This window comes from Anolis sagrei, chromosome 3 (assembly GCF_037176765.1).
Source record: "Anolis sagrei isolate rAnoSag1 chromosome 3, rAnoSag1.mat, whole genome shotgun sequence".
Classification (NCBI taxonomy): Eukaryota; Metazoa; Chordata; class Lepidosauria; order Squamata; family Dactyloidae; genus Anolis; species Anolis sagrei.
The window spans coordinates 251,774,706-251,791,458 of NC_090023.1; the positions used below are offsets into that span (position 1 = coordinate 251,774,706).

Below are 16,753 nucleotides of genomic sequence, written 5' to 3' on the forward strand. Positions count from 1 at the left end.
AATTTAATTTTTCTTGAAGGCTTCTGAAGAAACAGTTTTTTCATCGAGCACTAAAAGTGATGAAAATGAAACCAGACAAGGACTTAAAGAAAGAAAAGGAAAAAGAGAAAGGAAAGACTGAGAGTGGAAAGGAAGATGAGAAAAAGAGCAAAAAGGAAAGTGGGAAAGATGAGAAGGCTAAGAAGGAAAAAGAAAAGGAAAAGAAAAAGGATGGTGAGAAAGAAGAAGGAAAAAAGGTGAGTATAAACTGCTAAGAATGGTGGATTGAGTTGCATTCCATTCAAAATGAAATAAAAATTCACCAAAAAACAAACCAATAAAGCTCACTGCAAAAAAAAAAAAAAAAAAACCCTATGTGAAACATTCCCCTAAGATTTTCTGCTTGTTTTTTCCTGCCTATCACATTTTTTTCATAATATTTTGATGTACTTAAAGTATAGTTCCGTAACAGTTTGTTCTGGAAAACTTTGCAAGCAGAAATGGGAAAAAAAACTTGAAAAGAATATAAACTTTATTCACCACTCATGTTAACAATAGTAGTTACTAAAACATTTAACAACTTTGGGTATACTGGAATAGTTTCTAATTTTGGAAGATACAAAGATTACTATAATTTGGAAGAAGAGGAAGGATTTAGTAAAATATCTCAACCAAGATGCAACTATGCATTAGGAAAGCTTAAACAAGATGAGATGTGCAACAGAACATTTAATTGTGGAGCACTTCTTCTGTCAGTCATGCCTTTTTCCATTCTCCTTCTCCAGTTTTCTTTTTCTCTATTTCTCCCACCCTCAAACACTGAGTTTGTTTTAACAACTGAACGCGCCCAAACTAATATTCCATATGCTGTACCTATAGTGACCTGTCAGATGCTATAAGAAGCCCTCAAACAGGATATACAACTTGTTGCAAGCCTCTATCCACTTCTTCGCTTCTGCCAACAATTGTATTTTAGGGGCCCCTGGTGGCACCGTGGGTTAAACCACTGAGCTGCTGAACTTGCTGACCGAAAAGTTGGTGGTTAGAATCCAGGGAACGGGGTGAGCTCCCGCTGTTAGACCCAGCTTATGCCAACGTAGCAGTTTGAAAACATGCAAATGTGACTAGATCTATAGGTACCGCTTCCGTGGGAAGGTAACGGCACTCCATGCAGTCATGCCAGCCACATGACTTTGGAGGTGTCTACGGACAGTGCTGACTTTTCGGCTTACAAATGGGGATGAGCACCACCCCCAGAGTCAGAAACGACTAGACTTAATGTCAGGGGAAATCTTTACCATTACTAGATTAAGTTTACATTTTTAGACAAGATTTTTGTTTGCCCTCTTCAGTTGCAGGATTATCTCCAGACACTTATTTATGGTTTCTAGTGTCCTGATTAGTACAGCTAGATGTGGAACATTGATACATCGGCCCAAACTTATAGGCCTCTCACAGGAACATGGGGTCAAAGAATAAAACCGTGTAACAAAATCTGATTTTTTCCTGTTCCTGGTTTGAAAGTGTTATTTCCTGTTTAATTGTGTGGTATTTACTTTGAAAGTAGTTATTATCCTTCAGAAACTTGGTTTTTGTGTCTTCCACAAACTATGTTGAATTGGTTGAGGCTTTATGAGATATTCATTGGAAAACTATAGCAACATCTGCTGCAGGATGCCCTGCAAAAACAATGTATGCAGTTAAATACATTTTCCCAATTTTTATGATAGAATCAATTAGGAAATTACATGTATAACCTAGGAACAAAAAAGTGTAATTTTTCAGTTCAGTGGTTTTGCAGTGATTAGTGGCGCAGGACCCCTGCGAAAGTGGAAAAACTGCTATTTAAAAATATTCTTTTAAACTTGAAAGATCGCCATTTTAGGAATCTCTAGGTCAGGCATGGGCAAACTTTGGCCCTCCAGGTGTTTAAAACTTCAACTCCCACAATTCCTAGAAGCCCCAGGCCCTTTCCTTTCCCCCCTCAGCAGTTTAAATACCCAGAGGGCCAAAGTTTGCCCATGTCTGCTCTAGGTCCTCCAAGGTGAATCTATGGTCAACTTCCTCTGGTTTATTTTGAAAGTCTGAACTTCACTTAACCCAAATTTTCTAAGAATTTCAGAGTTGTTTGGAAATTGTTTAATAAGCATATATTTGTTATATATGAGAAATTGCATATTTCTTATGTTATTATTTAATTCTTGCTAATCTTTTGATGTACATGTGCATGTGGTTTGTTTTGGGTTAGGGTGGGTAGATTATTTTAATTTTTATTTTATTTTATTTTATCTTGGTCTAGTTTTTAATAGCATTGAATATTTGTCCATATTTGTTGTTAACCGCTCTGAGTCCCCTCGGGGAGATAGGGCAGGATATAAATAAAGGTTATTTTTATTTTTATATTATATGTTCAAGCAATTTGTGTTCAAATAGAAATAGCTTATATTGGAACTTGATATTCTAAGAACAAGAATAGAATCAGTGGGCAGAATAATCAGTAGTTGTATCTTTCTCACCGACTGATCTCTAATTTTAGACTGAATAATTAACCAAATCATAGTTTTAAAACTTCCTGTTAAGGTTACATTTCCTTAATGCCGGTGAAAGGTTTTCTGTAGATTTAAGGAAATGTTTAGTTCTAAAGGTATATTCCAGATTGAAATCCATAATCTGAACTGGAATCTTCATTTTAGCATTTTGTTCTTTCTGGTCAAACAGTAGCAGAGGGAGGGGTGACAGTAAAGAGCCCACTCATATGATCAATTTCCTAAAGAGCCTGTTTCTAATATATATCTTTAGGATGAGACCCCGGGCACACCTAAAAAGAAGGAGACAAAGCGGAAGTTCAAACTTGAACCTCATGAAGATCAGGTTTTTCTGGATGGAAATGAGGTATGATATCTGATCATCTCGGTTGCTGTAATTTTGACATTTTTCTGTCTGTAATATTTACTAGTGATGCCAATGTAGAGGCACCCACTTGCCTGACTGAATTCTTCCTGGATTGCTTAGTATAGAATGAGAATAAGTTTAAGAGCTGTCTGTATGGAAATTTAATTGTAAAAATCAAATGGAACAAAAAAATTTGGAAAATGTATATAGAAATTCCAGGTCAGGATTAGAGTTGATCTTGGTCTGATTAAACAAGACGGTTTTTATGTCTTGACACTAGGCTTGTGACTTGCCAAGTTATTTATGCTTTGGAAAACAATGATCTTCCTGCTGCGTGAAACTCTGAAAAACTTGTGGATCATGCAGTAAAATTGCTTTCAGAATAAGGAAGCATGCCATCTGTTTTTCTCCCTCCAGCAAGCACAGCCATTTCTGATCTGCCTGAATCTTTAGACATGGCAAAGATTATAGGTTGTGTAGATCACAGGAACAATTCAACAGGGGGAGGAGAGCCTGAACTTTGTATTATTTTGTCTTGACTCTACCTCCTGTTCATTTGTTTTCTCAATGTTCAACAGTAAACCTGTCTTTGTATTTTTCCCTTTTCTCTCTTCAGTCATTATTCCGAGTCTTCATTATTTTCTGCTAATAGTATCTTAATTGGTTTGCTCTGAGTTTTCTGGGCTATATGGCCATGTTCCATGGCAAGCATCCTCAGAGGCTGAGGAATCTGTTGGAAACTAGGCAGGTGAGGTTTATATATCTGTGGAATATCCAGGGTGGAAAAAATAACTCTTGTCTGCTTGAGGCAAGTGTAAATGTTGCAAATGGCCACCTTGATTAGCATGTAATGGCCTTGCAGCTTCAGTGCCCGGCTGGTTGCTGCCTGGGGGGAATCCTTTGTTGGGATGTGTTAGCTGATCCTGATTGATTCTTATCTGGAATTCCCCTGCTTTTTGGGTTTGTTGCTCTTTATTTACTGTCCTGATTTTAGAGATTTTTAATACTGGTAGCTAGATTTTGTTAATTTTCACGATTTTCTCCTTTCTGTTGAAATTGTCCTGGACATTCCACAGATACATAAACTTTACTTGAATTTTCACATCTCCATCTGCAAAATTGAATTTACTTTGTGTTGGATACATTCAGCATGCAAGTTAAACAAATAGGATGACAAACTATTGGCTTCATAAAATTTCATCAATTACTCCAACTTCATTTCTTGATCCTAGACCAAATTCTCCTATAGTGTTTGGTTCTACTCTGTTTCTACTTTTGTATGATTTAGCATTTTCTTCTTCATAGTTAGCTATGGTGTCGTTGGGAGATCCTCTGCCAATATCAACCTCAACTGCCACTGTTGCCCAATAGTCTTTTGATACATTTAGCCTGGCTCCACAGCCTGCCTTACATGAGAGACCCAGAAGCTGCACTGCTGTCATCAACATAGCTTCTTGCTTCACAGAAGCACAGAAGCACAAATCCTATCACCACAGAAAGATAGTGCTGTTGTAAGGTTTGCAATTATCTACTTCTTGTGAATTTGTTCACACTCTATATCATTCTTCTTAAACTGTAGGATCACAAATGGGGTCCCCTTAGTTTGATGTTGGCATCCCAATTTTTTTTCTGAACGCCTCCTAGTAGCTGCTTTAGACATTTACATGATCTGTGTGCAGTGTTTTCAGTGGACTCTGCAGAAGATGCTTCATTAAAAGGAATACCTTGCAAATGCAGATTTGTTATCATGTTTGATTTTTACACCTATTGTATAAGTCTATATACCTGGGGTGACATTGAGACCAAAGGGGGTCACCAATGGAAAAGTTTAAGAAGCCTCTGCTCTATATAAAGCACTGGCTGCCACATTGTATTGCAATGTGCCATAAGTCCATTATGCATTGTGTGACAAGAAGGCCTTTGTTCAAATTCTCTCTTAAAATGTGGACTATCTGTATCCCTCGCTAATCCTGAACTGGCACTTAACTGGGGACACTTGATTCATTCCGCAACAACACAGCCTTTTAGGGAAAAGTAAAATTTCCTGTAAAATAGAAGATTAAGGTTTTATTTCTGTATGTATAATACAGGCACAGAATTATTTATCTTATGAGAGAGCCTTCTTGGTTTGGAACTCCCTCTGTAAGGAGGCAAAGACAACTGCCTTGCTATCCTTCTTTGGACAGATGAAAACTTTTCTGTTCCATTAGGATTTTGTAACTGACTAAACGACAGCTGTTTTGTTGGTGTATGATGATTTTGTTCTAAATTATTTTAATTCTCTGGATACTTTAGTTGTATTTTAATTAATAACATTTTGTTTATTTTTACTTGTCAACACCTTGAGTCTCAGTTCTGGAGAAAAGCATGGATGACTAAATGAATGATAATCACATTCAAGAATATTTCTGAGATTAAGCGTCTCTGTCTTTTAGTGTTAAACCATAATGCAATACAGATTAAGATTAGTGGCTAATACATATCCTTTGAAGCAAACCAACCAGATATTACCTTCTTTTGCACAAGAAAGCCAGATTCAATGTCTGCTTATTAAAGATGTTCTACTCAGTCTGCGGTTGCATTTCAAGAAAAGACAGATCCATCTTTCAAGACAGAGACAAATAAAGTGAAGTGAAGTTTAGGAATTAAAGACCACTTAATTATAAAACTGTTTCCAAGACATGACTTTCACATTTATCAAGACATATTAGAAGCCTAGCTTTGGTTAAAGAATTATTTATCCTAGACCATAATAGAGGAATTGTGACAAGTGATGATGATGATGATGATGATGAAGGGACTTAAACACTCAATAGTGCAACAAAATGCAAATACAACAAAATATATATCAATAAAATTGACCCGATTCTACTTAAAACAGCAATAAAACACTTATTAATTTAATCAATATAATAAAATGCAACAAGCTACAAAAATAGCGGCTGTGTACAATATCAGTCCCCATAAAGTGGAGAAATGAAGCAACTCAGGTATTTACAACCTAGAAACCATGTGTCAGACTGCATTCCTCATTTTATGACACTTGACATTTTGACTCTTTGATTTTTACGACTTGGGATGTTCAAGGAAAAATAGCAACCTACTTTATACATGACTATTGCTTCACTAGTCAAGTATTATTAACACTGACTAGCAGAAGTTCCTTGACTTTCAGGAAAGAGTTGACATTTCCAGCCTTAGGTGAGAAGCCAAGCATCACATCTGGAACTTTATACAGGCAAAACAAGTGCTGTATCCTGAGCTCTGCTTCTCCTTTCAGTTTATAATCTCCCATCTTGGTATCTCCTATCTTGTCCAGTCTATGTTTTTGTTCATATTTTTATTGCCTTCAACCTGCCATTTCCAAAATAGAAGGTCAGAGAATATAATCCTTTCTTGTGTGCATAAGACCTAGCTAAGTAGTCTTAATGCTTGTAATCAAATGGTAGAGATCAAGAATTTTCTTGGGGGCAGTTAAGGAATTAGCAGACCCCCTATGTAATTGGTTTAGTATCCCCAGAGCCATTTGTGTGAAAAATTGCTTTATATTTGTTTGTATGTTCTCAATCTAATGTCAGCAAATTGACTGACTCCTAGTTCTACTTAATGAAAGATTTTCTCTGCCCTAAGTTTATAAATCTTTTATCATGCTCCTCGTGTATTGCTTGTTTATTTTCATTTTTTGCTTGGTAACAAGCCCTTTCTGTGTAATACAGGATTTCCAAGATCAGCTGAATTACCTTTTCCCTCACCTTTCATAGACTCAATGGCAGCCTTCCTGTGACTGAGACTTTATAAATGCATGTAGTGATAGTATGGGCCTGGGATTTTTTATTTTCTCTGCAATCCCTAATCTAGATTTTACATTTTGTATTCACTGCCTCTTGAATTATGCTGATACTTTCATCAAACTTTCCATTGTGATGCCATATTCTCCTTTCTGCAAAATCACAATCTAATAAAGATATAATAAAATATTGATTTAAACTTAGGACTTTATTTGCCCTACACTGCAGTATTTCATCCTTACATGTTTAAAACTGTCTTGTGTGGTTGCCCATTTAACCATTGGGAAGAAAACATTTTCTAGTTCAGAAGTTTCATCATCTTGAATAATTCATAGTAATTACATGAAAGTGGAATATTTCCCCTTGGAAAACAAGATGACTAACTCAGCTTGAGGATTTTATCCTACATTTATTTGACTTCTCTGCCTTGCTAAAGCAATGAAGAACCAGTGGAAGTCATCTTCAAACAGTTTCCCCCTAAATCTTGATCTCCAGTTTAATTTTTGCTTGTCTGTTCTCCTTCCAGGTATATGTGTGGATTTATGATCCTGTTCATTTTAAAACATTTGCCATGGGACTCATACTTGGTAAGTAATGCTGGTTACTCTATGTAACAAAATTCAGGGGGGAAAAAAATCTGTTCTTGGTTTCAAAGTGTCATTTCCTGTTTACTTGTGCGGTACATACTTTGAAAGTAGTTGTTATACTCCAGTGCTGGCTCTTCAGTTTTACTAGTTACTTTTAATAGTGTTGCATCACCCACTTGATGATTCCAGATATATTGAGAAAGGCAACAAATAAACAAACCCAAAACTGATGGCCAAGCTTCTATTTTCTCAAATCAGTGTTAGAACTGGTTACATATGAGGGGTATTTTTAAAGTAAGGTCTGTTGGAACGTAAGTACACAACGAAAGTTTATTTCAAAAAAGTAAATTTATTTTCAGAAAGTACATACTTCACTCTATTTTTCGACATAGTTGCCAAGTTTGTTCAAACACTTGTCATACCTCTGAACCAATTTTAAAATACCCTCTTCATAAAAATTTGCTGCCTGCTCCGATAACCAAATTGTCTGTAATCAAAGAAGGGCGACCGGAGTGGTCCTCATCATGGACGTTGTCACGGCCATCTTTGAATTGTCATACCCACTTACGCACTTTGCTTTCACTCATAACAATATCACCGTACACTTCACAAATATGTCGATGAATTTCTGCAGCAGGCAGGTTCCTTGCTGACAAAAACCGTATCACTGAGCGAAGCTCACATGCGGCGGGTGAGTTGATAGTCTTAAACATTTTTAAAGCTAACTGTATAGGTTAGCTACAGAGCAGAAACTGAGCACAGTTGTTCCCGAGGCATGCCGGTACACGACACACGCGCTCGTTGCGGTATGCGCGCGAACTACTAGTGTCTACAACAAAACGGACCTTACTTTAAAAATACTCGTATTATCTCAAGTCAGTGTTAGAGCTCCTTAAACTGCCTTAGTTTAAGGCAGTTTAACCCAAATGCCTTAGTTCAATGTTGGAATCACAAAGGGGTTTGCGAGTGGAAAAAGTATAAGAAGCCCTGTTTTAAATGACTGACAGATTCAAGTGATGCTGATGGATTGTGCACCTTAATTTCATGTTTTAGGCTCCTTCCTAAGAGTTTGTACTGGGGATAGGGATGCTACAACTGTCCAGGGGTAGAAAGTGTCCTTCTCTCTCCTACATTTGAAGTTCTTAGTATTTTTATGAGGTAGTTTTATCTATCTTCATTTATTAATTAGTAACATGCAGAATATTTTTGAATGTGTATATAGTAAAATGAGAGCCTGTTACATATTCTTAATAGATTTATATAAATTGTAGACATCTTTAGTGAACACAATTTCTAGAGTTGCATGATGATGATGATGATTTATTTATTTATCGTGTCATCAGCAACCAGACATTTGTATTACATTTTAAACAAAAACAAACAAACAAACAGACAAAACACAGAATTTGCAAGCTTGGTGGTTGATTAAATGTCCTTTGACTAGTAGCTGGCCACTTGGAGTGCCTCTGGTGTTGCCGCAAGGAGGTCCTCCATTGTGCATGTGGAAGGGCTCAGGTTGCATTACAGCAGGTGGTCAGTGGTTTGCTCTTCTCCACACTCGCATGTCGTGGATTCCACTTTGTAGCCCCAATTCTTAAGATTGATGATGATGATACTGTATTTCCATCCTCGCCCTATTTTCCCATAGGGACTCAGAGTGGTAATGAAAGAAGAGAAGATGAGAATTGTTCAGTGCAGAGCCTTATTCCTGCATACTGGAGCCACAAGGCTGCTATGGTAGTTCTCCACCAAAATGATAAATAGACAAGAGAGTCCATACTCACATTCTAGATATGTTTCCCAAGCAGGCCTTGGGATAGTTCTAGGGGAGCCCATCTCACATGACTGAAATGGAACAGAGAACATGGTTTCTAATGCTTCCAAGGATTCCCAACGTTTCAGTTTTTTAAATGGTGGTGCATAAAAGGGATAAAACACCCCCATCTTAGTTATCCTGTTCTCTTTAAATGAATAGGATAGAATTAAAGTGATACAGTGTTATATGTTATAGGTTGCAGGACAGGAGGCCAGAAAAAATTCCAGGGAATTCTGAATGAACTCTTTATTATTCATGACTGGGAAGGTCCTATCTGGTTTGATAGCACACTCTATTTTCATCATGCACACTTTTGTGTGTCAGTCCAATTGAAAAGAATATATGTTTGTACAGCTCAGACAGATTATGGTGATGTTTTTTTGAGAGAATTTTACACTGAGTTGTTTCCATGATTTATGAAGATACATCATTCACTTTTACAAATCCGCTGTGACTCAAAATGTACTCTTTTCTGAATGAAAGTGAGGGGTGTGATGGAAGCATTAGGTTTCAATCAATCAATTACCAGGAGCTATTGTAGTCATATTAAAATGCCAGTTACTGAACATGTTTTTAAGGCGGTGCCAGTTTATGCAATTAAATCTATTATTATTATTATTATTATTATTTATTTCCCACCTCTTCTCGTGGCTTGATGTGGGTTGCAACATTGCTAAAAACACATAACCCTTCTAAAAACATTCTATAAAATACACATATCAAAGCATATTTCTGCAAAATACATATTAAAATTCACAGAACAAAACTATTCATTTGTTTTTGAATTTCTTAAGTCTCTCATGCTTAATTTCTCTCTTTTTAAAAACAGTGACAGCTGTTATAGCTGCAACTCTTTTCCCACTCTGGCCTGCAGAGATGCGAGTAGGGGTTTATTATTTGAGTGTCGGGGCGGGTTGCTTTGTGGCCAGCATTCTCCTCTTGGCTGTTGGTAAGTGCATCTTGTTTATCTTTTCCTTCCACCCTCCATGCCTACAGGTTGACTTTAAGTTCTCCATAGGCTTAACCTGTTTTCCTAGATGGCTACTATATGTCACCATTATATCATTTGAAATATAGCTGACAGCAGAGGAGCAGCATTCATGGTTCATTTCCAGCTTTGAGGCAGACACAGTGTCTCATGGAGTGGTCTGAGCACCATGATTCCTCTAGAGCAGGCCTGGGCAAATTTCATCCCTCTGGGTGTTTTGGACTTCAACGGAATATTGGGAGTTTGTGTAGCCCGGAGAAGGTTTAAGAAGTGACATGATAGCCATGTTTAAACATTTGAAAGATGTCACATTGAGGAGAGCTGGTTTTCTGCTGCTCTGGAGACGTAAATTCAAATCGCTGGAAAAGTGCTGTTTGACAGTCAGATATTCTGCTTCAGAGTGTGGCGCAGTCTCCTTTCTGAGGGTGTTAGAGGCTGGATGACAATCTGTTGGGAGTGCTTTGCCTATGTATCTCTGCATGGCAGGGGTTCACGTGGGTGACCCTAGTGGTCTCTTCAAACTCTAGGATTCTATAATTCCATATATCCCACCTAGAAGCTTGCCTGTGTTGTCTGTTTAGAAATAAACTCTGCATTTTACAAATATCATTAAAATATTTGAAATTTCCTCCCTGCAGCCCGCTGCATCCTGTTCCTTCTCATCTGGCTGATGACAGGCGGAAGGCATCACTTCTGGTTCCTGCCAAACCTGACAGCTGACGTGGGCTTCATCGATTCCTTCCGGCCGCTGTATACTCATGAGTACAAAGGACCAAAGGCCGACTCAAAGAAAGAGGAGAAGTCGGAATCCAAAAAGCAGCCCAAATCTGACAGCGAAGAGAAATCTGATAGCGAGAAAAAGGAAGACGAGGACGGCAAAGGCGAACAGCTGGGAAACTTGGGATCTGAAGGCTCTGGAGGAGAACGGAATTCAGACACGGACAGCGACCGGCGAGAGGATGACCGCTCTCAGCACAGTAGTGGCAATGGAAACGATTTCGAAATGATAACTAAAGAGGAACTCGATCAGCAGACAGATGAAGGGGATTGTGAAGAAGACGAGGAAGAGGAAGAGGACGAGGAAGATACTAGGCCTTTACATGAACAATCGTAATTAGCTATAGTTTGGGACTGAATATTGTGCAGGCAGTTGGATTTTCTATGTTGGCTGGAACACCATCTTAACAGCGTTTTTTTCTTCTTATTTACTGAAATATACAGTTTAGCCAGACAGCTTTATAACATCGTTCCTAATTTGTTGTTACAAAGAGGAGAAATGAAACAAAATACTTAGCCAGATAAGTTCTAAGTAACCTAATGTACACTTACGAAAGCTACGTGTCTCACATCTTGTCAATCAGTAGATGTTTTGATCTGTCTAGAGAATGTCTTCAAGCATAACTGAAGAACATAGTTTTGCTTAACAATATTTTTGGGAGATTGCATGTTTGCAGTAAGTGAACACTTCCAGAATAGCAATTTAAAATGGTAATTGTTGAATGACCCTAAGTCTCAAGTTTAGTCCAGGTAGGTTAATTTGATTGCTGCTTACGACAAAGTACTCTTCAGTTTATCATATTGATACTGTTATTAATCTTTATAAAACCGTAAGACTTTTTCTTAGAACGTTTTGTTTGAGAAGAAAACCTTTTTTCTTGAGATATGCAAAATAGTGCTAACTTGGCTGTAGGGTTATTATAAGCTTCTTTTTTCTAAAACTGTGTCCAACCAGCTTAGGAAATCCAGCCTGTTCTGTCCGCCTGGTTCAGGGCAACGGAGTCATCTCTAGCAGGTTTAAAACGAGGAAAAAGAAAACAGCGTAATTTGGAAGTTATAGCTGCCGTTTTGACCTGCCCCACTATAATACAAAAAAAAGTGTATTCTGTACATAACATACAAATAAAGTAAACCCCTTATTTTACCTGTTACTTATTATTTGAAGGTTTTATCCAGTTTTCAGTTCGTTAATTGAAGGCCCTTTCAGGATGTGTGTGTTTTAGGGGAGCACGAGTCTCAGAGTCCTCACCGAACCAGAGAGGCTGGCAGCTGCGTCCAAGGCAGCTTCAACCCTGTGCCAACATTCCTATTATTCAGGTTCAAGAAAATGGATCCTAATTTAATAGCAGGCAGCATAGTTCTTTGTATGCCTTAACGTTAACCTTTGATTTCTTTCTGTTTTCAAAAAGCAGAGTACTGTATCTGATGAGTAGACACTGCCATGAGAGAACATTCGCCTCTTTAGAAGGAAGGGTAGGCATAAAAGTTTTAAAAGATAACCAAGACCAAATCATTTCTTGAAATCTTGAAAGGAGTTTCAGTGATTCACTTTCTCTCTTGCACATCCTCTATTTGACTGACTTGGGAGATCATTGTGTGTTTAGTTCTATAAACATTTTTAAAGTTGAGACTTTGCATCATTCCTCTGAATCATTGAATTTCAGCCTGAGACTGAAATTATGAGTACAGATTCAGCTCTTTCTCGCAAAGTGACTGAGGAGATAATGCTAGTTATTTGCTTGCATTTCCAGTAGTTGACATAAGCAGGTTTCTCCTTTCCTTCTTGAACTGCTTTTTCCATCACCAGTGTTTTGACTGAAGATGTTAATTTTTTTCTGACTGTGCAAATATATACATTTTATGTGTGCATTGATAAAAACCATTCACAAATGTGGTCTGATTTTCTTATTCCTGTTCCTGTTGTTTAGCTGCTGCTAAAGTAAACAGCACGGGGCTTTCATTTTTCTGTTTCTTCAGACAGCAATATGTCTTGAGTTGCTGTAAGTTTTCTGGGCTGCATGGCCATGTTCTAGAAGCATTCTGTCCTGACATTTTGCCCACATCTATGGCAAGCATCCTCAGAGGTTGTGAGGTCCATTGGAAACTAGGCAAGTGGGGCTTATATATCTGTGGAATGGACTCTTGTCTGTTTGACAGAAGTGTAAATTTTGCAATTGGCCAGCTTGATTAACATTGAATAGACTTTCTGGTTCAAAGCCTGGCTGCTTCTTTCTTCCTGCCTGGGGGAATCCTTTGTTGGGAGGTATTAACTGGCCCTGATTGTTTCTTATCTGGTATTCCCTTATTTTCTGAGTGTTTTTCTTTATTTACTGTCCTGATTTTGGAGGTTTTTTTTAATACTGGTAGCATCAAACAGACAAGAGTTTTTTCTCCCACTCTGGACTTTATTCCACAGATATATGAACCTCACTTGTCTAGTTTCCAACAGGCCTCACAACCTCTGAGGGTGCCTACCATAGATGTGGGTGAAACGTCAGGAGAGAATGCTTCTGGAACATGACCATACAGCCTGGAAAACTCAAAGCAACCCAGTGATTCTGGCCATGAAAGCCTTTGACAACACAGTGCGTCTTGAGTTCTACTATTTGAGTTAGCAAAGTGCAGTAATTTTTCTCTGACAGTCTCATCATCACAGTCTATTAAGATGACAGTGTTACTAGAAACCTTCCTTCAGCCAAGCAGTTCATCCTCAACAACTTATGGTCTTTGTGCAGAAGCAGATCTTCACTGCTATTCTATTGCCTTTTGTTGGAGGCACATAAAAGCAAACTACTGGTAGTTATTTATGTTTATATGAAATGCTTTTTATAACTAGTCACTGCATGTGTAACATAGGAACGGAAAGTGAAGCACAACTTGTAAAAATCAATCAGAATTTCTTTTAAAACTGTTCACTTGACGCATCATCATCATCTTTTTTTTCCTGAAATTAGAAACAAACATATTTTGGGTCTAAAATAAGGATTTGGGAGGGGGGGGGTAGCAAATGTGCCCCATTACCATATAGAGCAGGGCTTTTTAAACTTTTTGCGCTCACAACCTCTTTCCACCCCAATTTTTTACATGACTCCAGATATGTAAAATAGGCATAGAAATCAAACATTTACTTGTAATAAATCACCATTAGCAAGGCTTTCTAAACAGGCTCAATTTCCTTTTTGTGGAGTACAAGTGAAGTATCTTCTGCAGAGTCCACATTGTTGCTAACATATTTGTGTAAATGGATGTCGTTCAGAAACCATTTATTATTGCCAAAATGTTTAGTGACCTCAACATGGAGCAAAGTTGGGTGATTTGGAGGAAAAATTTTACCCAGTTTTAAACTTGAAGATGTAGAGATATTTGGAAGGCATTTGGGAGAATAGGAAAAGAAATTTGAGGTCTTCATCCAATGAATTTAGCTCTAGAAGCTGCTTTTGTGGACAGATGGGAAGGGTTTTAATGAACAGGAGTTAGGTGAAGGATTTGGAGGGAATTCAAAACCAATATTGGATTCCAGTGCCTTAAATACAGAACTCTAGTACCGTACAAAGGAGTGAGATACATTTTTAAAATTATAAGGACACTTCTGTCTGTTGGAGCCAATTCCCCAAAACAATGAAAAGTTTGGCATATAAACCAAGAGCAGTGGTTCCCAAGCTGTGGTCCGAGGACTACCAGTGGTAAGTAAGTAAGTAAGTACCAGTGGTCCACAAGAACTAAAATATGGTCCACAGCCTCACTGTTATTACACCGTTGCAACAAGAGTGACTTGTCTCGCAAAACCCTCTTATAGTGCCGAGGCTTATTAAATATGGTTTTCTGTGGGCAAGCAGGTGGCAACTACTGGATGGCATGTGTTCTGTATCAGAAACTAGAGCTGATGTGGTCTCTCCAATGCAATTTTCTGAATTAGCACCCCAAATAACCAAACCGAATCTAAAGTTGACCAAAAACTGATTCGTAACCCTTTTGGTACTAATGTTGGAGAGTGGTGCCTGGTCAAAATGGTCCCTCGTCAAGTGGTCCCTGGTCAAAAAATGGTTGGGAACCACTGATCTAGAGGGACTTTTGGAGTAGATTTGGTTTTTTTAACACATTAATTTAGTTTAAAGTGTCTGCCTTTGAACCCTGCTATATCATGTTCAGTCTCTAGGTGGCAAACCTTCCTCACTAATATATAGTTTTGTTATCCAGACAAGGTTAAGACAGGGAGTAATAGCCTGAGAGGCAGAGTTATAGGGATGAAGAGGCATTCACAGCAGCTGGCGTTTGTGTGTTTTTCCAAACTTGGCCATTGTGCAACCTTGCTTTAAGGTTTGGGTGTATCAAACAAAGGTCTATGCCAACATGTGTGACGATGGAATTTCCACCAGTAACAATCCTGTACAAAGTGTTGCAATATTAAACACTGTCATTCAATATGTCAGCCATACTTTCTGAACACAATCCATTCCATGCCCCCTTAGTCCTCTGATTTTGTGATTATTGGGTTTTTCACCCACAAAGGACTGTTTCGTATTGCTTGCTTACCCCGTGCCATATATTTAAAAAATTACACTATTTGTACTTGGGATTTCACAATCCTCAGGTAACTCATGTTTATATGTGGATGGTACTACTTTGGTTGCATAAAGGACCCCAAGTTTAGTGAATGAGTGTGCTGTTACTGTAAAACAAATACCCTTGCAAACACACACAAAGGTATAACTTAAAACAGCTCTGGCTTTGCAAAACTACTTCTAGAAATGCGCAGTATCTTGTATTCTAGGCAGGTTTTCAGATCTTTTCCATTAAATACATCAGAACATGACAAAGTGTCGTTTGTGGGTCAAATGCTGTTTGAAAGTATTTCTGTGGTCTATGGCCCAGCTGGAAACAAGCGGTTTTTTAAAGGCCATCTCGAGGCATGAATGCCAATTTTCTTTTCAGTTTTCGAACTTCCCCCAAGAAGTAAACGTCTTCTGATTTCCTGGCTACAGTCTGCATCTGCAGTAATCTTCATGCCTAGAAATGCAAAGTCTGTCACTGCCTCCACGTTTTCTCCCTCTATTTGCCAGTTTTCAATCAATCGGGTTGCCATAATCTTGTTTTTTTATGTTTAACTGCAACCCAACTTTTGCACTTTCTTCTTTCACCTTGATTATAAGACTTCTCAGCTCCTAAATGGATCAGTACTTGGGCTCTTATACTCTATAATTCTCAGACAGCAGTAGCAGGTAGTAGTGCTGGATAACAAGAACAGGTACGGTAATCTAATGCATCTGGGCAGTCCCAGTTTGGGAATTGGTGCTCAATAGGTATAGTAATATAGCTTTTTTGTTGTTCACAACTTATTTAACTTTGTTTCCTCATGAAAAAGCTACATTTGCAGGTATACTCAACTGTCTACTATGTTGCACACACACAATCTCATCTAATTGGAAAGATATGCAAAGTGAGCCTGGTTACTATGTATGGCCCTTGCTCAGTGATTCATGTAGGGCCTATTGTACAAGCTGCACTCTCTTCAATACTTCCATAATTCATCCCATTGAAAATAACATAGTTCACTATTATCTGCAATTTCATCCATCCACTGAAGTTGGGGAATGTACCACCTATGGATATGGGGGCTGTACTGTACCTGAATGGAAGGCCATCAGGGATCTCGATAAACGATTCAGAATTAACACTATTTGAAACCTGGGAGATTACACCATCAGTTTCCTCCTCTAGATTTTTTTATGGAAAAATGAAAAAGCCACAACAAATGGAGGCTTATTAACTGTGATCCAAATTGGTCTCATTCAGTCTGTTAATTTCCTGTTGCTTCATTGAAAACCTTAGCTTTATCTTCTGCTTGTGTATCTTGTTCACTTACCTGTTTACATTATCTGTATTAGTTTTGGACGATGATGCTTATGCATCCCCAATTGCCTTGGCT

At 38.1% G+C, this 16,753-nt stretch overlaps 1 protein-coding gene across 1 annotated transcript in view; it reads left to right on the forward strand.

The window, feature by feature from the left end:
• SEC62 (SEC62 homolog, preprotein translocation factor) overlaps nt 1–12,717 on the forward strand; it is a 34,567-nt gene extending 21,850 nt beyond the window's left edge. The window contains exons 4-8 of the mRNA XM_060767541.2: nt 20–236; nt 2,779–2,871; nt 7,186–7,246; nt 9,892–10,011; nt 10,689–12,717. Of these exons, the coding sequence (XP_060623524.1) occupies nt 20–236; nt 2,779–2,871; nt 7,186–7,246; nt 9,892–10,011; nt 10,689–11,164 (967 nt within the window). The 3' untranslated portion in view covers nt 11,165–12,717. The remainder of the gene's footprint in view (nt 1–19; nt 237–2,778; nt 2,872–7,185; nt 7,247–9,891; nt 10,012–10,688) is intronic.
• Nucleotides 12,718–16,753: the final 4,036 nt, after the last annotated feature.